The 22,281-nt window shown below is 47.3% G+C and overlaps 1 protein-coding gene across 2 annotated transcripts in view; it reads right to left on the reverse strand.

The window, feature by feature from the left end:
- The window catches only part of LOC311532012 (cystine/glutamate transporter-like), a gene marked incomplete at its 3' end in the record, with an annotated part of 33,712 nt that extends 13,168 nt beyond the window's left edge, over nt 1-20,544 (reverse strand). Inside the window, exons 1-7 of one of the 2 annotated variants that reach the window (XM_084649993.1) lie at nt 20,151-20,544; nt 15,114-15,240; nt 10,674-10,789; nt 7,798-7,923; nt 6,376-6,475; nt 5,672-5,716; nt 3,878-4,001 (exon numbers count right to left, since the gene is read on the reverse strand). In XM_084649993.1, coding sequence (XP_084506119.1) covers nt 3,878-4,001; nt 5,672-5,716; nt 6,376-6,475; nt 7,798-7,923; nt 10,674-10,789; nt 15,114-15,240; nt 20,151-20,358 — 846 coding nt within the window. In that variant the 5' untranslated portion in view covers nt 20,359-20,544. The remainder of the gene's footprint in view (nt 1-3,877; nt 4,002-5,671; nt 5,717-6,375; nt 6,476-7,797; nt 7,924-10,673; nt 10,790-15,113; nt 15,241-20,150) is intronic. The other variant, XM_084649994.1, reaches the window with a different exon arrangement.
- Nucleotides 20,545-22,281: the final 1,737 nt, after the last annotated feature.

Raw genomic sequence — 22,281 nt, forward strand, 5'->3', positions numbered from 1 at the left:
TCTCCATTATTACTAAGAGGCAAGAGAACTTTACAAGCAATCCAACAGGTGAGTCATTTCAGAAGAATTGCTGGGAGGCTAAGGCAAAGTTGTCAGTATAAAGAACTTTATATAATGTGATAGCCGGCAAGACTTGGGACTGGGGGGACAAAAAGTGGAAGGGGTAATGGATCATATAAACCCTATGAAAAATTGGGGGCAAACCCCTGCAATCTAGTGGCTGTAAGTATATTTCTTCTTGCTAAAGAGGACAGAGACTCCTTATGAGATCTATAGTATTCCTAGACCATCTCCTTTATACTTCTTCCTTGCCATACGTTTAAACAGACATTTTCCCTGACATAAGAATCTGCAATCTGTTCCTTCCTTTTGTAACCCTTCTGCCAGGCCAAGTTGACAGCAGCAAGGGCTGGGTTCAGTACAGAGGGGTTCCCTTTCAACAATACAATGCAAAACCGGCTCGAGCCCCCACCCAGTGACCTGGGAAAATTACACACACATCCCTGAATGCCTCAAAGAGGCAATACTTCCCCTCTTGCAAGCGCAGAGTCTTGGTATAGCAAAAATCTTTAATACCATGAGGTAAACAACTCAGCATTAAATTGGGAAAACACCACAACTAGGGTTCATAAACATGAACCAGAAGACCCATCCCCAAGCACATTGGGCTGTGTCCTTTCCCTTTGGTTGTTGAGTCCAGCAACCCAAAAGTCACCCCTCCCACAGTTTCTGTCCCTGATGAGTGCAGTCCCCGCCAGAGTTCAAAAGTTCATCTGCGGAGTTTATCTCCCAGCCTGGGTGGAAGGAGGGGAGGTATGGGGGCACCTTACGTGCTCTGCTGCTTGTGTCAATGGTTGATTCCCACCCCTCTCCGTGGGGTTCTGCTACAGTCTTCACTGTGAGCCACTCCTCTCCACTAGCCATCCAGCTAGCCGCTCACCAATATGTTTTCAGGCACTCTCCCCTGCCCCCCTTAACACAGCTCTCTAGTAACTTCAGCCCTTAAGCCCTGGTCTACACTGGGGGGTGGAGATCGATCTAAGTTATGTAACTTGAATAATGTAAATGAAGTCGACGTACTTAGATCGACTACCATGGTCTCCACTGCGGTGAGTCGACTGCTGGTGCTCCCCTGTCCCCTGTTCTGCCTGCGCCTCTCGTTGAGGGAGAGTCCCTCCATCATAAAATGACAAGTACAGTTCTACTGTCCTTGATTCACATAATCAGGATAACACTTTATTACTCCTGCCCCAATAACAGAGACTGGGGATCCCACAGCAGCCAAAGTGACCATTTGGGCAAGCAGTCCCATTGTGCTAGGCAGGGTGGGTGTGCCCATGCAAATGAGATCAGCCCCTGAAGTCCTTTTCCACAGCTCACCACCAGATGTTAGAGTAGAGCCCGTTCTGACTCTGCTTACGTCCTCCCCTCAGCCGAGAATTTGTCGTCCCAACAAATCTCACTCCCTATTATACCAACTCATTGGTTCCCTCCAAAGGGCCTCAGGAAGCCCACTATGGCTTCCACAAGCCTGTATGCTAAATGTATGGGCTCCTCACTAGTCACCCCAGGTGCATCATAAGTTAACCATTTTACTGGTCTTATTACCCTGTCCTGTCTATTAAGAATCTCTGTTGCCGTGGTATGGGGGATATCTTCTTGAGCGACGGATGGAGAGGTTTCATTTGAGGATCCCTTGGCTACTGGCATAGGCCCCTGCATCTCTAGTTCTAACAGTGGAAGGTCCAAGGTGCCCAGGACACCCTCCACCTATATGTCTCTACTGTCCAATAACCCGTGTGTCTCATCACACAGGGGTCCCATTGGTGACACAGGGGTGTCAGTAATGTGCCTAAATACTTTTGCCATGAGGTTTAGGGCTGAGGAGGGGGCACTCTCTCTTGGTTCAGCTGATCGAGACCGAAATCTTGTCTCCATTTCAGGATACATCATGGTTGTGTCTTCCTCCTCAGACTCACTCTCTGATGTGCTGAATAGGGGTAGGTTAGCTGCAGGGGGCCCGCTGTCCGTGTTGGATGGTGGCTTTGGTCTAGCATTTTTGCTCTTCCCGGTTGCCCTGTTGTGGCCTGTCTCATAAGGGGTGCCTACCAATTCCCCCCACAAGGAGCAAAAGGTTTCTATGCACCGTCTTTATTTGCCCTAGACCCACTTCAGGTCTGATCTCGTAGACCAGCAGATCTCCCAGCTTTTCCATCACCAGGTAAGGTATGGTGTCACCTATCTTGTGTTTCCCAGCAATACCCAAATTTCGCAGCAGGACTCTGTCCCCTGGCTGGAGCTCCTGCGAATGTACCCTAGCATCATACCGACATTTGTTGCATTCTGAGTTCTTCCAAGCCATGGAGGTAGCTAAGTGATAAGCATCCCACAGCTTTTCTCTTAGTCGAGACACATATTGCTAATGAGTTTCATAGCTATCTCCATCCTCTGATACACCAAAGCACAAGTCTATGGGTAATCTTGCTTCTTGCCCAAACATCAAGAGATATGCGGTGACTCCCGTAGCATTGTTCTTTGTGGCGTTGTAGGCATGCACCAGAAACGCAACATGCTGGCTCCAGGTTGCCTTCTGCTCTGGTCACAAAGTCCCCAACATATCTAATAGGGTTCGGTTGAACCTCTCTGCTTGAGGATCACCTTGCGGGTGATAAGGTGTTGTCCTAGACTTTTTAATTCCTGCTATCTTCAGCACCTCCTTCAGAAGGTGACTCTCAAAGTCCCGCCCCTGGTCAGTGTATCCGAGCCGGGAATCCATAAACTGAGAAATATTTCTCCCACAATACTCGAGTGACAGTGGTGGCCTTCTGATCATGTGTGGGATATGCCTGCGCATGCTGCATAAAACAGTCAGTCACTACTAAAATGTTCCCGACATTCCTCTTGTCTACTTCTAAAGACAAGAAATCAATGCATACCAGCTCCAAAGGTTTGCTGCTGGTGATATTCTTCAGATATGCAGCTCTCATGGGCCGAGTTTTCCTTTGAACACATCGAGTGCATATCTCTCACTTCCTGCGAACATTTTCAGCCATCTGGGGCCAATAGAACCTACTACCAATAAGTTCCAGAGTCCTCTCCATTCCTAAGTGTCCAAAGTCGTCATGCAGGCCCCTCATGGCCAGAGCTCTGTACTCTTTTGGCAGCATTAGTTGTGCTCGTTGCTTTTGTAAAGGGTCAGTGGTTATTCAGTGTAGCACTCCCTGAATCAGTTTTAGTTTGGTCCATTCTCTCAATAGTAGTTTACCCTCAGGGTTAGGTGGGACAACTGCAGCTGGGCTTTGCCCCTCCATTTTGGCAAGTAGTGTATCACGAATGTCAATATCTTGCAGCTGCGCTTCTTGCCAGTCAGCTGCATTGAGCATGGGCAAGGGAGATTGGTCTAATGCAATATAGTTCACTGAAACAGAAAGCATGCATTCAGGGGGTACGCCCAGAGCTTCTGCAACGCATCCATGAAGGCTCTCATGGGCCTCTGGCTCTCGACGACTCACACTGCAAATAGCTCTCACTCCTGTGGGTATCACAGCAACTTCCAGTGCCTGCAGACGCCTGGACAATGCATCTACATTGCTTTTCCCTGATCGGTATTGAATGCTGAACTCATAGCTAGCCAAGGCGGCCATTTGGGCAAGCAGTCCCATCATCCTAGGCAGGGTGGGTGTGCCCATGCAATCGAGATCAGCCCCTGAAGTCCTTTTCTACAGCTCACCACCAGATGTCAGGGTGGAGCCCATTCTGACTCTGCTTATACTTTAATGACTCTCTGGCCTCTCCTCCAGTAGCCTCTCTGGTCCCAGATGTGAACTATCTGTGTTACACTGAAAATATCCAATAAAAACAAAAGGACCACACTCACCACAGCCACAGCCTCAGAGGCCAGCACTTCCTCTGCTGTCAGGACTGCGTAGTAGGAGACATTAGTGAGGAGGTACCCTAGAGTAACAATCAGCAAGGACACGATCACGCTCAGCGGGATATTCCTACAATAGAATAAAAACAGCCCCTTTATTGCACCTCTCAACTGACCATCAGGTTTACCTCTATCCCACATGAATATAGTGGAGCTGGTTGGAAATTTGCAACATCATATTTTTTCACTGAAAAATGCAGATATGTCAAAACCGGAACTTTTGTGGGGAAGGTTTGGTTTGGACAAATTTTGAAATTGTCAAACCATCCCATTTTGACGCTTCCAAAGTGGAAAAATCTGGTTTTCATTGAAATGACTTTTTGTTTAGAAACCTGAGCTAATTATAGAGAAATAAAGGCAAAACAGAACATTTCAAAATGTTAAATGAAATGTTTTTGATTGACCCACAGTGAAACTGTTTTCCCAGTTGTTGGTTCATGAAAATTTGAGATTTCAACTTTTCGTCCCGATTCAGGAAAAGAAAATCTGAAATTTTGAAATTTTGTTACCAGGATGGGAAAACAGTGTCCTGCCCAGCTTTAGCGCACCTGCGTTGCATCTCCTGATTATGACTGTAGGTTGCTGATTATGTAAATGCAGAATCGTGAGAATGAGGTTATAGCAAACAATTGTTAAATTCCCTTGTGGTATTTTTTTTCTTGTGGCTGTCCATTCAGACCTTTTTCCAAAATATCCATACTTGTCTCGGGTAGAAGAGAGCTGTGCCTAAAATAATACTCCCTAATCAGGAGGTACTAAAGGCTAAATGTGAGTAGGTCCCCTTTGTCCTCTGTTGCATCAGCAAGACATCCTATGAAGATCCAAAACTGGTAGGCTAAAGCATCTAATGTTAGGTACCCGGTCGCTGAGGGAGAATAGCTATGGGAATTGGAGCTCATTTTAGGTCCCTTTTTTAAACCCCTATTTACAATGAGAATAAACTTTGCTGTAAAGGGAAAAATCAAAGAAGCTGTTCATTTGGATCAACCCTAAATATCTCTTTTCCCTTTCTCAGAAAGTCACTTTTTTTTCATCCCTACATATCTACTGGCAATGGGATGAAATTCCTGCCTTGGTGCTCATTAGAGAGACAAGGTGGGTGAGATAATCTTTTATTGGATCAGCTTCTGTTGGTGAGAGAGAGAGGAGCTTTCGACCTTACAAAAAGGTCAAATAAATGAGATTACCTCACCCACTCTGTCTCTTTAATATCCTGGGACTGACGTGGCTACAACAACTGGTGCTCATTGTAACTTTGCTTCAAAGAGGGTTGAGTCAAGCTGTGCTGTACAGCACAGTGTAATAGGCCTTGAGAACACCAACCAAGCCCAATTCTCAGCTAGTGTGGTTATCCTGGGGCTGACCCCATTGGTTAAAAACTTGCGTTTTTCTTTAACGGGGTCAAGCAGAAATTCCGCCCCTTCAACACAGCCTCCTCCACTGAACCATCAGGCTCACTACCACCACGCAAGCCAGGCAACGGGCCTTGATAGGCCGCTGGTCTGCTCCAATATGACAACAGCCGGTATGTGCATAAATGAATTGCACCAAGTCAAATCTCGATATGAAAAATATTTAGGCTTCTATGAACTGGCATGTTGTTGTGCTGAAGTGAGTTTGTGCCCTTTAATAGCTTGTATTATTACACTGTTCCAGCTGTGGGGCACGGGAATCGACATTCTCTTCAGTGGTTTGTTTATCTACCAGATATGAATTCAAGCAACTGGCCGTGGTACTCACCTTTCAGGGTTTATGATTTCCTCAGTTACAAAGTTGACATAGAACCTGCAATTAGAAGAGAAAAGTGTCTGGCCCTGAGATTCCATTTCCCATGTTGGGCTTTGAAGAGTGAGATGGAACAGATTATGCATCTGTCACCGTTCCCAAGCTGCATCTGGGTGTTTGCTTCCAGAATAGAAGCATCCTTTCTTAGACCATGTGTCTTACTACATAAATGTAGAGAGACTTTCTACAAAGAAAGTCAAATGCCTCCTTGTAAGGGTGGTGGTGAGGGAAGAATCTTTTCCTAGAAAATCAAACTGTTGGGATTGGAGCTCCCTCTATCCCCTGCCCCCCCAATATTAAGGATTTAGATGCTCTGAGTTGTACCCTGCAAAATCATTATCTTTACTTTCTGGACATTAGCTTCCTTTGTAATATTTAAGATAGAGCAGAGGTGCTCTTTGGAGGTCCCCAACATTACTTCATTTGGCACTTGAATGATGTTTTGCCTAAGTAAAATGGTCTTCGTCTAGTCTCTAGGGGACAGGTAAACAGCCACTATGATGACTTGGCCATTGCTGATCCAGGGTGCATTTGAATCTGTAACTGCGATGAGACAGGTTCCACACAAGTTCCATACTGTAGCGATTTGAACTCTTTGGGACTTATCTGGCTTTCACCAGTGACTAGAATAGATGTCCAGTATAGACATAGAAGCCTACCATCCTCCATATGCAAACATTCCTGAGTAAAAAGCCAGAGGCAGCTTGTCCAGAGCCAGCGAGCTAGTGTCAAAAGCATTCTGGAAATTCTCATAGTGACCTGAGAGGAGACGGAAATACAACAAATAAATCTGATGGTCTCTCTGAGAAGTTGGTGCTAAGAATTCAACCAGCAAAGCCACTGCTGTAGCTCAGAGAGACTCTACAGAGCCAGGCTAAAATGACTCCTCAAATTTCAAAGATTGTTAAGGACAAAATTGATCATGATCATAGAGTCTGACCTCTCACATAACAAAACACGCAGATTTTCACCCCGTAACTAATGCAGCCCCACCCGGTAACTTGGGGTTGAGCTAGAGCACATCTTTTAGAAAGAGATCCCATTTGATTTTCAAGGGTGAAGAATCCACCATATCCCTTGGTAATCTGTTCCAGGGATTAATTACCCTGACTGCCTGACCTTACTTCCTGCCTGAATGTATCTAGCTTCAGCTTCCAGCTGTTGGATCTTATTATGCCTTTGTCTACTAGATTAAAGATGCCTCGCTGATCCAACATCAGCCTGTACAGAAATACTACTTTTAAACGATGTGCAATCCATCCATGTCAGAGCACTGCTGCAACCTGAATGTGCCTCCATTTCACACTTCTCAGAAAGAAAGACAAGTCCAAACCTGCATTGAGCTGGCATGGAACATCCCAAGGCCCGCATCATCTGCTGGGCTAGCAAGTGATTCAATGACATGCAGCCTTCGTCTCCTTCTCCCTGGGAAGGGGTATTAGCCAACGCCCATCCTAGGGGAGGTAGGAGCAATGCAGCCACGTACCTGTTGTGTGACCGAGGGGCTGGGAGGGGGTCAAGCACTATGGTAAAGCACCTATTTTCACTAAGTGCCTTGGTGGTTGCAGTTCATGTTCTGCGATGCTGTACTTCCCATTTCATTGCTGCTCCTGAGAGGGTAACGTTTAAGGCGGTTGCTTGGCACACATGGACTAAACAGTGGGGTGTAGGGAGATGTCTGCATGTTGACCATACTGCTGCCATTTCAGATGTTCTTGTCAGGCACTGCCTAGCTTGGCAAGTGACCAGAAATCCATTCAAACAACGCAGCCTACTTTGGAAGGGCTGTTGGATTTGGCTTCCTTGGGAGATGAAAGAAGAGCAGAAGGACAGTGCAAGAGAAATGGGCTGAGGGCAGGACGCAGGTAAGCGTGGGTTTTTTTTCCAGTAGAGGTTTTTCTCCTGGCTAAATTCTCAAGCCCTCTTTCTTTTTCTGGTCTCTCTCTTGCTGACTCTGTTCTCCACTTTCTATCTCCCTTCTCATCTGTCTGTGGCTTTCCCTAGGACTTCCCTACCTCTGCCTGTCTCCTGCTATTATCCCCTTCCTGTCTGATGTCACACACAGGCTGCAATTGTCTTACCTTCAGCTAGCGCCATCATCCCAGGGACAATAATCAGGCCAATGGTGACCATCTTGAGGACTGCGAGAACTGTCTGTATATTTGCAGACCAGCTGACACTCCAGCAGTTCAGAGCAATGATTAAGGCTTGGAGGGAACGAAAAGAAGCAGAAGAACAGTGTTATTCATGTTTCAGAGTAACAGCCGTGTTAGTCTGTCTTTGCAAAAAGAAAAGGAGTACTTGTGGCACCTTAGAGACTAACCAATTTATTTGAGCATGAGCTTTCGTGAGCTACAGCTCACTTCATCGGATGTTATTCATGTAGACTGAAATCTAAGTCGAAGGCTTTAAGTAAAGAGTCTTGGCAGGGGGTTGGACTAAATGACCCAGGCAGTCCCGTCTAACCCTACGGTTCTATGGTAAATGGCAAGGTATGGATGTGTGGGGAGGTGTTTAGTTGAGGTTCAATAGGAAATAAGATTGGCGCCTGTCCTGTTTAACATCTTCATGAATGATCTGGAATAAAGTGTAAGCACACTGGCAGGTTAATTATGTTTTTAGAGGATACTGAAGTGTGACATGTTGAAAACACCAGTGAGGATAGAAAAACATTAGCAACTTGAGGAGGAAATAACTAAGATGAGATACAAATTCAAAAATACAGCTGTCTAAAATAATCCCAAACCCTGATATTTAGGGCTGAGGAAAGCTGGAAACCGGCTGCACGGGTTTTCAATATTGTTGGAGTTTCATGCATGCTGGCAATGCCCTCCAGAAGGAGGGAAGTGATAGTCTCTCTCTATGGCCCCAAAGAACCTACTTGCAATATACTGAATTCACTTCCGGGCAGGGCTAGTGTGGGGTCACTATTTTGTCCTATGACCCCTCATCTTGGAAGTTCCTCTTCAGGGAGCCTGGTATTGATGTTCCCCACAATGGGAGCTTTACGTTCAGGGGGAGTCCAGTACTGGGACAGTTGTACAACTCCCATATCTTAGACCACTGTAAAGTGGTCTAGACAAAGTCCTCATCCTCTTGTCAAACACAAGGGGATAGGCTAGCTGACCTGACAGGTGCTTTTAGTCTCTAGTTTCTGGGAGTGAGTGCATGTGTTTGGAACTTCGTAGTGTAATATCTCGCATGACCCCAGAGTGCTAAGCCTGTTGCTTATGATGAGACAGATAGGTGTCCTGTTGTAACGGAACATTACACCCAAGGAGGGGTTTGACTCTTGTTCTTTATGGGCCAGATTTTCAGACTCACAAACGTGAGTGAGATGTTCAATCTCCATTGAAACAAAGGGATCTGGGCCTCTAACTGCCTTACACTACTTTGAAAATACTGTACCAGCCTATGTGCTTTATGTACACAATGTGTCCTTGGCCTCTACTGCGCTAGCTTTGGATTTATTTGTTTGTACTGGAACACCCGGAGGCCCCAGTCAGGACTGGGGCCCTGTTGAACAGGCACTATACAAACACATAGGAAGTGACACTTCCTGCCCCAAGAAAATTAAATGCCCCCCTTAGCCTAATGGAGGTAAACCACTGACTGGATTGAGAGGGTGTGGTTGCAGGATTTTGATGATTTAGCACAGTAGCCTAGCTAGGAGTGGAAATTTGGGTGGACCCTGACTTTTGGGTGGATGGGCAATGACAGACTTTACTAGCTCAGCTTCTCCGCTGACGCCATGCCATCTTCCTAGCCCTGGTGCCCCCAGACACAGGGCTTCACCTGCTGAGCTGGGCACATGCATAGGACCAGGACCCCACCCCCATGCTCTAGTGTGGGTAGCTGCTGGGGTAAAAGAGGTCTTCCCCCACCCCCTTTGGGCTGACACTCCCCACATTCCTTAGGGCAGGGGGGGATAATAGGCACTGACACTCCACCTTCATTTGAGCAGAGTCCAAAGGCTATGCCCTTCCCTCCCCCACAGGATACCCAGCCAGGGAAACAGGTTCCCTGAGCCTCACCATCTTGGGAAGAGAGTTTATCCAAAGCGGGGAGGGAAAACTGGGGAAGGGGGGCTGGATGGGGGAGGGCAGAGGCCAAGGGCCAGAGTTGGGAGGAAGGGACAGGATCCAGGGTGCTGCAGGACATGGGTGAGGCAGCAAAACTGGGGGCATAGCAGAGCCTGGAGCTAGGGGCACAGGGACGGGACTGCAGTGCATGATGAATCAGGGGCCCGCCTCCCTCCACCTGCTCCAGCCTGCTTTTACTGCTCAGCGGGCACTAGAAGATGAGGCTGCCGGGGGTGCACAGGCTACGGGTGCTCCCATGGGGTGGAGGGGGGCCCTGCAGAGGCTCAAGCTCCGCCCACCCCTCCTGACCCCGGCTCAGTGTCGTCCACCCGCCCAGCTGTCTCCCTCTGTCCTTCCGGCACTGCAGTGTCCATGTATCCTGCACTGCGTGCTGCTGCCCCAGTCTCCAGTGCCCTGCTCGTGCCCAGCCCAGTCATGTGCCTAAGTGCGCAGCCTGGCTCAGTTCTGGGCCCAGTGCTAGCTCCACCGAGATCTGCCCACAGGAGGCACACCCCCTACCTGGGATGACTCACCCCCTCTCAGCCTGTGGATCTGGGGGGCTCCAGCCCCGTGCGTGCTCCATCCTGGATTTCAGGTGCCTGAGTGATGCTGAGGTGGGTGTGGAGGCTAAGTGGGTGGGCTGCAGCCCGCCTATGACTATGCCCCTGATTTACTATAAGGAGGGTGACGTCACAGATAAATATTTATAGAGCAGCCCATTGCTTTGTATGGGGCTTGACAGACATGGAAACGGACAAACCTTGCTGACACAGACAGAAAATGAGGTAGGGAGGAATCCTACCAGGAATAGCCAGTCAAGCCTGCTCTTTTCCCCTTCCCCACTTTTACTTTGATTGTTTCTGAGGGTTACTCACAGATGCCAGTGGTGGTAACTAGCTTCACAGCCAGGGCAGGGGCATGGCAAGGGGCGAAGAGAGGCTCTATTAAGTAACGACCAAAAGCCAAGGACACCACGGCAATGTTGGCAGGACTGGAAAGCAAAACAGAAATTTGAAGCATATTAGCCAGAGGAAAACGCTTATGTTTTCCCTTCTCTATCCAAATATCTCCTCTCCTACCACCTTTCCTTCCTTCCTTGGCCCACTCATCTCCTTCATCGGATGCCTTCTAGGGGTGCCATTATCTCATACTAAGGAGATTTGGATACTGTCTGACTGTAGCTGGAGTCCAAGAGTCCTTGAACTCTTTTCCCTTGGATCATCACCGGTACTGTCAACTTGAGAGGTGTCCAGCCCGGGCTATACTCTATAAGAGTGTATTATTTCTTTGTGTCCTGTCTGCCCACAGGAGTGGCAAGTCACTGGACTGACACCTTTCTTAGCTGGGGGCAAATTTGGCTGCGGAGTAGAGACTAGGACCTACTTTGCAGGTCCTACTTCAGCTCCTTGAGATGTCTGATGGTCCCATTGGTGATATAGTGTCTGAGCCCAACCCCTAGGCCCCTTGAGGTTCCCATGGTCTGGGGGCTAGACTGATTGTTTTGGAGAATGTTTGGTGGATGTTACCATTCTGAGGTTGGCCTCCCTGGTCTCTCTCAGGGCTGTCCTGCGCAGATTTGAAGCGATTTCTGTTTCTAGCAACCATTTGGCTGCTAGAAAGTTCTCCATTAACCGTACTGCATCTGACAAGGTCCCAGCGTGGTGCCATTATACCCCCACTCTGCCTTTTGAGGGCAATATCCTTCTAAATTGTTCAGTCACAATTGACTTGGCAACCTGGGCCCTGGACTGTTCTTCTGGGTGGAGTCACTTCCAATGGTGTTCCTTCAAACACTAGGCTACTGTGCAGGGTCTGACATCCGTGGGATAGGTTTTGAATCTAAAGCTTTGAGGGTGGGTTGCCTCAGAAGTGTCCAAATAGTCCAAAATGGTGGACTTAACTTATTTATAGTCCTTAGCCTGCTCGGAGTCCAGGTTATGGTTGGTTGCCTGGGCCAGGTCCATCGAGAATGGAACCAAAATCAAAGCCCACTGCTCAGGAGCCTACTGGGAGGCTAGGGCTACCCTCTTGGCGGTACTTGAAAAGATGTCAGGATCATCGTCCAGCCCCATATTGGTTAGCTTCACGGGCATTGGTGGGGGACTCACCTTGGTGGAAGTGTGCCCCACAGGGACGCCTGGAGAGCGTAAGATTGGCACTATGTTGTATCTTCTCCTTGTGGAACTCCTGCTGCTGGGTCATCAGCTCCCTCAGCAGCTTTTGCTGTTGCATTGTTTGGAGTTGCTGTTGGATGATCCACTGCTGCAGAAATTGCTCCCGGAGCCGCTGTTGCTGAGTTGCTTGCAGCTCCTGCATCTCAGCTAACCACTTACAGCACTGTTGGGTTCCATCTGCTCAGAGCTGCTGAGCTCTATCCCATTCTCTGTTGATGTTTTTTTTGTTTTCCTTATATCAGACATAATTTATCTGCATTGTCCATCACTTGTGGTGGGGAGGGGGTCCTTGAGTCCTTATCAGACTGTGGTTTGGGTTGGTTCCTTTCTGACACTGAGATGATGGCTACACTACCACTTATTTTGGTATAACTTGCATCGCTCGGGGGTGCGAATAAGCCACCTCCCTGAGCAATGTAAGTTACACCAACCTAAGTGCTGGTGTGGACAGCGCTATGTCAGTGGGAGAGCTTCTCCCACCGACATAGCTACTGCCGCTTGCGGAGGTGGATTTATTATGCAGATGGGAGAGCTCTCTGGCATGGTGCAGCTGCACCGCTGCTAGTGTGGAGTAACCCTGAGTCCTTCCCCTGCTTGGGCTAGCAGAAACAAGAGTTTCTCCCAGAACAGAGAGTTCCTTTCCCCTCTCAGAGGGCAGGGAGGAACGAGGTAAAGGAAGGAAGGGTGGGGGGAAAGATGCTCAGTTTCTCGATCAGTCTGTCCCTCACCACTTTGGGTTCTGGCTTGTCTGTAGGCTTTGTATTATCCTGATCAGGGTTGGAGTCCTTCCTTAGACTCCCCACTTTTTTGGTAACACCTGGTCCATTCTTGGTCCAAGCAGTCTCAGGGATTTCTGGCTCAGTGCCTATCTCCTTTGCTGATCTGTCCCTGTAATCAGCTGCCTGAGGCACAGCCATCTTCTCCTGTAACCATCCCTTCATGTGGCAGGCCTTCCGTTTAAGCTTCTTCCCTTCAAGCAGAGCAAGTCTTTCAGGCGTGTCTAGTTAGGGCTTACCGAGCTCAATAGCTTCCTCCTTAATAGGGTGCGGACGCGCCCCCTCACAGAGAGAAAAACATCCACAGATTTCTTTTAACGCTGGTGAAAGTTGAAGACCTGGAGACGGTCTTCCCAGAGCACAGGTGGTACTTCAGCTTTGTCTGTTCTCTTTCCCACTCTGAGACTGGAGGAAATAGGATTTTTCTGGCTGTGGGAGGTTAGGGACAATGAATGTCTTTTCCTGCAACAGTAAGGATATGTATTCCTGTACTCTGAGTGGGGTGTGTGATTCCCTGCTTGCTGAGATTTAGCCACGCTCGCTCTCAGTGAGCTAGCCCACTAAAAATAGCAGTATGGGGCTAGCCACCCTGATTGCAGTCCTGTCTGAGATGTGACGTATGTACTCAGGACAGCTAGCTGCTCACGCTGCTGTGAGGACGCTATTTTTAGCATGCCAGCTTGATCAGAGCTAGCATGAGTATGGCTACTCAAGTGCGGAGGTGTAATTCCTACCTGAAAGTGCCTTAAGGATGCCCTCTTTGCTCTCCAGCTGAGAAGGGTTATGGACCTGGGTTGAATTTCTCCCCAGCCCCTCTTTTCAGAGAACTTAATACTGCTGGAAGTTGCCAGCTGGCAGCTTTGGAAACTGAAGTTCTTTATGCTTGCTTGCTCTGCAGCTGTGTAAGCTTCACACATTGCCCCACCAATGTACCTGAAGAGCCCACCACAAGGCGGAGGAGGGGAATTGTCTTCATGGGCCACCCAGCATTTCTGCTGAGACTGGGAGCTGATTGTGTGGACAGTAGTTCTTGCAATCTATTTATTGTACTTATGTCCCCGGTTAGCATAGTATCTGGGTGCCTCCCAACCTGTAATGTATTTGTCCTCATATCAACCTGAGGAGGTAGGGAAGTACGAGTATCCCCATTTGACAGAGAGGGCCTGAGACACAGTGTCACGCAGAAAATCTGTGATGGAGCAGGGTATCAAACCCAGGTCTCCTGAGTTGAAGGCTCGTGCCCTACCCGCTGGACCATCTTTATTTTGTGTAGGAAATGGGTTTATGCTAGTAACACATCACCATGAGGTTGCTGAAGAGCCATTAGAGTGGGACTGTTTTTCAATTGCTGCTTGCCTAGGTGGGGATTTGAACTGGTAACCTTGAGGTGAGGGGTCTGAGGCCTTCTCCCCAATCACAGAAAAAGAGCTAGAGAGCACACACAGTGCGGTGACATATAGTGCCAATGAAATAAAATGTATTGTGGGGCAGTGGCTGTGCACACTCCACCCCCTACCAGTGCTCTTCTTCCCAACCCCTGCTCCCTCCAGAGCTGAAGGTATCACTCAGGAACTGGGGCTGCTTTGCTGATGGGGGTTATGTAGAATCTAGACAGATGGATAGATGGGCACGAAAGGATAGTTCAGACCCCATTTCCATTCAGCCTGTGACCCCTCTCATTTTTTTTATGGCCATAAACACAGGCAAGGTTAACAGGCTAAACAATGTGGTTTTTAAAAAATATTTATTGTACCCTTTGAGTAGAGGGTTGGTTACTTTGTTCCAGTTCTGCAGGGGTTCAGTTGTGTAAGCTGTGATCTCATTCTCCATGGGGGCAGACCTCATGGCCAAGCCCAGTTGTGCTGTGGCAGACATTTCTGTTTATCCAGCAGCTATTGGAGATGGGGGGTGGGTTGGAGAGGAGGAGGTCACATATCAAACAGATTTCTAAGGAGCATGGAGCCTTTTTCCAGAAAACCCAGCTGTGTTGGCAGATTGCAGGAAAATGTCCATCTGTCTCGTTATCACGTTTGCTACAAGCTGTTCATTGTGTTTCATTTTTTTATTCTTCACCTCACTTTTTTTGACCTTTTACCCTTTCATTTCCCCCCTCTGCCTCCTTCCCCACCACCTCCATTTCCCTGACTTAAGTTCCCCCTTCCCTCTTCTTTCCCTCTATCCTCCCTCTAGCCATTTGGAAGTCCATGTGTTTGCTACTGTTTTGCATTCACCAGCTGGCTCCTTTAGCCACACCGCTGGAATCTGCCCCAATTAGAGATTTAAAGAGAGGAGACCATAAATGCAAATCAACAATGACATATCACTCCTGACCTTACACACCTATGGAAAGCAGAACTGTTCTTACCGGATCATAACAAATTCAGCCCACAATCTTAAGAAGGCTGGCAAAGGCCCAAGGGTTTCTAGGAGGTAGATATAATGGCCTCCAGATTTTGTGATGCTTGTTCCCAGGTCTGCATAAGATAGAGCGCCTAGACAGAAAATAAGGAAGGGAAATTATTTATGTATCTTAAGGTAGTCCCTACGGACCCTAAACACACAAACACACAGTGGTAGTCCCTGCCCTGAAAAAGGAGGAGAGGTACTGGCTGTGACCTCTCCTGCTCCCCTCCCACTAGAAAGGCCAGAAATGAGCGAGACTTTCCCTCTCTCTGCTCCCACTATGTCTGGGGGTGGGAAAGAGGGGTGTCTGGCTTCCCCTTGTGTTGTGCCCTTGGCCTACCTGCCCCCTGGAGTCCCTCCTGATGACTGGAGGGGTGCAAGTTGCAGAGCATTCTGAAGTGTTACACTTTAACTGCCTCATGTAGACCCTGGTAGCGTGTGCTAAATGGTACCTCGTTCACCAGCAGGGTCTATACGCGGCAGGCAAAGTGCAACCATTCAGAACATTTTACCTGCCTGTGGCTTAAGCAGTGGATCTAGTGCCCCAGGCCCTAGAGGAAACTTCTGCTGCTTTATACCCTGTCCAACCTTGACTGTGCAGATTGAACATGTGCCACAGGACTGGTGGAGAACAACCTGCTGCTAAATATGAATTGCAACAAAGCAAATATATAGCAGACTCCTATAGCTTTACTGACAGGTTTCGGAGTAGCAGCCGTGTTGTTAGTCTGTATTCACAAAAAGAAAAGGAGGACTTGTGGCACCTTAGAGACTAACCAATTTATTTGAGCATAAGCTTTCATGAGCTACAGCTCACTTCCTCGGATCCGATGAAGTGGGCTGTAGCTCACGAAAGCTTATGCTCAAATAAATTGGTTAGTCTCTAAGGTGCCACAAGTCCTCCTTTTCTTATAGCTTTACTGTGTCTGTGATTTGTTTTTAGTGACACACACCCATGCCTATGTATGTATATGTGTGTGCTTAACTGCTTTGATGCCCCAGTGCCCTCTACACACCACCTGCCACTGATTACATATGAGATATCAGCGAACTTTTCATTGTACTAATCGTCTGTTTATCCCCTGGGAAGGACAAGAGCAAACAAAGGTAGGAACATTGAGGATGCTGAAATGTGAAGTCTTACAACACGCCTTTATTCTCTTAAATCCTTCACATTCACTATATAATGACCCCTTTTTCCTTTCAAATAGGGTGCATTTCCTCTTGCTTGTTTTATGGGTTCACATTTTTCACTGGATTGTTTGTCTGCGCTGTCAAGCGGGCTTGAGCCACATCCAGGCTGTGGTGTTATGTAAAGGCAGGCAAAAGGCTGGAACTCAGCAAGTTTGTGCTGTGGTGATACTTCGTGCTAAGATTATTAGTATTTATTATACAGTGGCTAATGTAGGCTTGGCATTACACAGCAGCAGGACCCTGAGCCAGTGGTGGGGTTCATTAAATGTGCCGAAAAATTCTGACTCGGCATTAGAATGCCTAAGCTGTCTTCAGAGTCCTGGAGAGGACAGGTTTCAGAGTAACAGCCGTGTTAGTCTGTATTCGCAAAAAGAAAAGGAGTACTTGTGGCACCTTAGAGACTAACCAATTTATTTGAGCATAAGCTTTCGTGAGCTACAGCTCACTTCATCGGATGCATACCGTGGAAACTGCAGCAGACTTTATATATACACAGAGAATATGAAACAATACCTCCTCCCACCCCACTGTCCTGCTGGTAATAGCTTATCTAAAGTGATCATCAGGTGGGCCATTTCCAGCACAAATCCAGGTTTTCTCACCCTCCACCCCCCCCCACAAATTCACTCTCCTGCTGGAGAGGACAGCTGCAGACTGAGTACAAATAACTAGTGCTCAGTTTGTCCCCTGGCTGTGGCCTGCCATCTCAGCACGGTTCCTAAAGAATATGTTACCAGACTATCTTAACCGGGGACTTCAGTTCCCCAAGGGATTGGGCATCCCAGTGAGCTAATGAATGAGCATTTTGTATCTGGAAGCATATGTTCAAATCCTCCTTTGGTCCCAGATGAAAGGTTTTTTTGTTTTGTTTTTCTGGCTTGCTCTAATCTGTGGAGAGAATTTTTGTCTATATCAGAGGGGCTGTTCTAACATGAAAAGACACTGACTTCAATGAGCTTTGGATCAGCTCCAAAATTGCCACTTAACTGAAGGCTTCACTTTACAGCTACGATTAAAAAAAAAATAATTTTTTTTTTACTGACGTTTCTAGTTATTTTAAACTACAAACCGCCAAGCTATTCTGCCATCTTACCCCCATTAGAGTTCTCTGTACTACACAACTAGTGCAAGGAAGTGGGGGAGCTTTGCCCCTCTCCCTGCACACCTTCAGTTACAGTTGGAACTTGATTTCTGTGTTCCCAATTAGTAGTTTTAAGGAGAAGGCATAAAACCAAATAGAGTTCTTTAAGATTCAAGCCTCCAGCGTGGTTACACAATTTAGTTTAGTAGAGGACTGTGAATGACATAATGAATGATACAATTATACTTTATTTAAAATAAATCAGTTAGTTAAAGCAAACAGGCATCACACTGTGACTATACACTGCATTGATACTCATGCTTTAAGATACACCTGGACCCTCCCTGGATGGTAAGAATGGCTATCCTATAATCCTTTCTCTAACGATTCCTTGCTGGTAGATGGGTGCACTTAATTTAAAAATAGGATGCTACCCTCTTTATAATCACTAATAACACCCAAATTAATTAGCATAAAGCCTGCCCTTTACCATATCTATATTTTTACTGCCATAATTAAAATACCCTCTTCTACTCCCTCATTGGCTATTTAATATTGAACTCATCTTTAATGAACAGCTGTGGAAATGCTGCCATAGTAGTAACTATCATTATATAGAGAGAGCATTTTCCATAACATTAACATTTTATCTAAAACACTTGTAAAATCCAGGGAGGGTCAACAATGTTTACCCCAGGTTCTAATTTACCTCTGACTTGTCTCACTTCACTTCACTCATATTTTACCAGGCCTCGCTTGACTATTGTCAAGCCTATTTTTAGGAAATAGGTTATTGGGCCTATTTATGTTTCTATATAACATAATCAAGCATCGTCTGTATAAGCAACAGGTCTCTGCACCAACCCCATGCTGGCAAGTATGGAAGACTGAGATAGACTATGGAGCCATGGGAACTGCATGTATAGAGATCCAGTGGACCATTACCCCAGGCACATGGTGGCTGCAAAAACATCTCTGCTCAAACTACTGAAAAGTCTGTGATCTCATCTGAATCCTTTCTACTAGGTTCCCTCTGGGGATCTCAAAACAAGCTTCAGGGGTGCAGCCCTGCTTTCCAGCTTAAGGATTCAAAGAGGTTAAGGGTATTGACATGCTGATCGAGTATCAGATTCAAGATTCGGATCTATGGGTAGGGGCAGCAGAACTGGGGCCCAGGTACAGCTAGCACCTCTTCAATGCCTTCCACTCCCTGTGGAGTCTTATTACCTTCCCTCACTCCTCCTCTTCTTCCTCTCCTTCCCCCCAAGCCTATGGGCCTGATTCTCCACTGAGTGTCTGGCATCTCAGTGTAGTCTGGTTACTCATACTTAGAGATCTGGGCACAAGCAAACAATACGTATTTTAATAGGGGTAAATGTATAAATCTAGGAACAAAGAATGCAGGCCATGCTTACAGGATTGGGGCCTCATCCTGAAATAAAGTTGGGTCTGCTGGTGGATAATCAGCTGAACATGAACTCCTGTTGAGACACTGTGGCCAAAAGTGTTAATGTGATCCTTGAGTGCATAAAGAGGGGAATGTCAGTCCCTGTAGGCGTTATATTCCCTCTGATGTGATGCTGCTGGAATATGGTGTTCAGTTCTGGTGCCCACAATTCAAAATGGATGTTAAGAAATTGGGGAAGGTTCAGAGAAGATCCACAAGGGCTATAAAATTGCAGTGTAGACATTTGGGCTCAGGCTGGAGCCCCTTCCCCTCATGGGGTCTCAAGGCCTGAGCTCCAGCCTTACAGATTTTTTAATCTCAACAATTGCTTTACATTTTCCTGCATGCCCTTGCAAGGAAAAGGGCTAGAAACTTACTTTTAAAAAAAAAAAAAGGGGGGGGGGAGCTGAGTTAAGCCTTTAGAATCCCAACCATGTGGGGTTGCCATGGCAGCATGCTTTGTGGGCTCTGAAAGCTGGCTTTTCCCACAGCTCAGAAACCCAGCTAGGCCACCTTGCCTCAGCAGGCTTTGTGCTGCGGAGCCAAAGTTTTTGAATAGGGTTTGGATTTACAGGACCGGCTCCTCAGCTGATGTGGCTCAGCTGATTGATGCATGGAGCTCCATTGATGCATGGAGCTTAGATTATACAGATTTACATCCGCCAAGGGTCTAGCCCAGGGCTAGCCAAACTGCAGCTCTTTTACAGTTAAAGTGCGGTTCATGGAGCTCCCCACAAGTCCCCCCACCTACCATACTGGGGGTGAGCTCAGGGCTTTTGCCCTGTGGTGGGGTGGTGGGACTAGGGGCTTCTGCCAGCGACGACTGAGAGTGGGGGTGGGGGGGGCACAATTTAAAGGTTTGGCCCCCCAACAGCTTGAGTTTTCCCCTCTTACCATCAGCAGCCCCCCCCCCCACCAGTGCATTGCTTCTGGCTTGTGCCCAGCAGGGAGGGGGATCTCAGGGCTTCAGCCCCACAGGGCACGCCTGATGGGGCTCGGAACTTCAGCAGTAGCGAGGCTTCAGCCCCGGCTGTCAACCTTCTGAAGATGGTTGTATGCGGCTTGCAAGGTCAGTAAGTTTGGCCACCCCTGGTCTAGCCCACAGTACTCCAGGTTATTTTCTACTTAATTGCTTTGCAGTCACTTCACAATGTATTGCTGATATTTCCCCTGTGTTTTCATGTGAAAATCTATACAGCTCTAGAACACACACACATGTTCGGAATGTTGTAACGTTGTTGCTGGCTCACACAGAAAAATTAGAAAAAGCAACTCACCAAACAGAGAGAGAATCCCGCAAGCCAGCCAGACAACCAAGGAGAGACCCACATTGCCGGAGTTTTTCAATACCCCTTTTGGAGCGATAAAGATGCCACTGCCAACGACTGTGCCGATAGTCAGTGCGATGGCCCGCGTCAGGGTGATCTTCTTTCTCAGGAACACTGCCTCCTCCTTCACATTTGACGACTTTCTGCAAAATGCCATCGCTCTGTCTGTCTTCTCTGTTTGAGCCCTGCAAGCACAGGTCTTCCTGAGAGCTCTCTAACACCCGTCTTCTAGGATTGACACATCCTCTCCGTTTTTTTTCCCCCAGCCCTGTACAGGCTTCCCTCCCTCTAAGCTTTCAGGCTGCCAGAGAACGGCCTTGGCTGGAATCCTTTAGGCATAACAAGCATGAAGTGTACAAACAGAAACAGCAAAGTGAGAAGGTGAGAGATTAGAATCCTTAGGAAGGTAACAGGTGCTTTGTAGCCCAGGCAGAAGGGGGAGATGATGACATGTCACATTCTGAATTTTACACTGTAAATCCAGCTCTTTGGGACTCCGGCTTGTGGACTTGGTGTTCCCAAACCAGTGCTTGAGCATCCATACTGTGAACCTGGGTTCACAATTGCTGGACCCAGGTCTCAGCTGTGCTCATGCATCCACCCTCCATGCTGCAGACCTTCTTACTCAGGTCTGTAGCTTGAGCTGCGTTCACACTGCAAAATTACATGGCTTTGACCTACCCACGAACAAGATTCTAGGACTTGGGGTCTGACCTGAATCAGACTGATTTGTATGTGGAGAGAAGTGACTTTGGGCTCAAACCTGAGTCAGAACCTTGGCTTAGTGTGCAGTTTAGACATACCCAAGGGGCACAATTCTGATCACACTTATCCTGACTTCAGAGGACTTGCTTCTGTTTTACATTAGTGTAATTCAGATCAGAATCAGACCTATACATTTCCCTGTTGGCATTAGTTTAAAATCCAGAACAAACAACAAGCAGGCCCAGAACTAAAGCTCTGTTTAGTGCAAAATGTTATAGCAACATAAGGCTTGTCATGGCGGATCAGAATCCTGGCCAAGCAAATCTGTCTCCAATAGTGGCTAATATCTGATACTTCAGACGACTGTCACCTTGCCTACAACTATCATAAGGTGTCTTGTCTATACTGAGGTTTTACCCACCAGTTTAGTGGTACTGATGCAAATCCACGGCACTAGTGCGCTGGTCTAGTGCAGCTTATTCCAGTTTCAAACGAGGCTGAAGTGCACCAGTGGGTGTCATGGCTTTCTCTGGTGCAGTTACATCAGTGTAGATAAAGATCCCTATAAAAGTTACCAGACCAGGCACCAAATCTGCTTGACCATCCATTGCTATGGTGATAGTGGGGAAAAATTATGTTTTTACTTGCCCTACACAAGTAGAATTTTGCAAAGCTGACCTAGCCTATTGTGCTGTATGCAAAGGAAAAGTTCCTTCTGGACCCCCACCTCCCCAAGCGATGGAATTAGCCCCTGAAGCATGAGATTTGATTCCCTTTGTCTTAACATGCATACCTACAAATGCAGTTACTGGTCCTTGAGTGATCTGGTTCCCTAGTAAAACTAATTAGGGTCTAGAACCTTTGGCAGCAGTGACTCCCCCCAGCTGCCTGCACACTGTGTGAAGAACAGTTTGCATTTCCTTCTATTTGTTCTAAATTTATCTGCCATTAATGATGCAATTATTATAAGCAAAGACAACAAAGAGGCTCAAAGTCCAGGGGCAAAATAAAGAGAAGAGGGTCTAAGGCAGGACATGGAATGTAGGCCAGAACAGCCCAGAGAAATGCAGCAAGGGAGAGCAGTGGTAAGAGTAGTGGCCTAGGCTGCCTAATCTCCAAAAGTAATGTCCCACCCAAGTGGTGGTAGGTACCCCTCAAGCATCTCTCTGCGTCCCGTTCTATATGGCTTGATCCAAAGTGCCCCGAAGTCAGTGGGAATCATTTAATTGACTTCAGTGGAATTTGGATCAGGCCCAAAATCACAAAGGGAATCTTAAGGGGTTTGTAACATTGACCTGCTGTACAAATGCGTAGGGCCGTGTAGTGTATGTGCAATGCTCAACTGACCAGGAACGGGAGGAGCTAAATTCCAGCA

Source organism: Lepidochelys olivacea (assembly GCF_965140295.1).
Source record: "Lepidochelys olivacea isolate rLepOli2 genome assembly, chromosome: 1".
In the NCBI taxonomy this organism is placed as follows: Eukaryota; Metazoa; Chordata; order Testudines; family Cheloniidae; genus Lepidochelys; species Lepidochelys olivacea.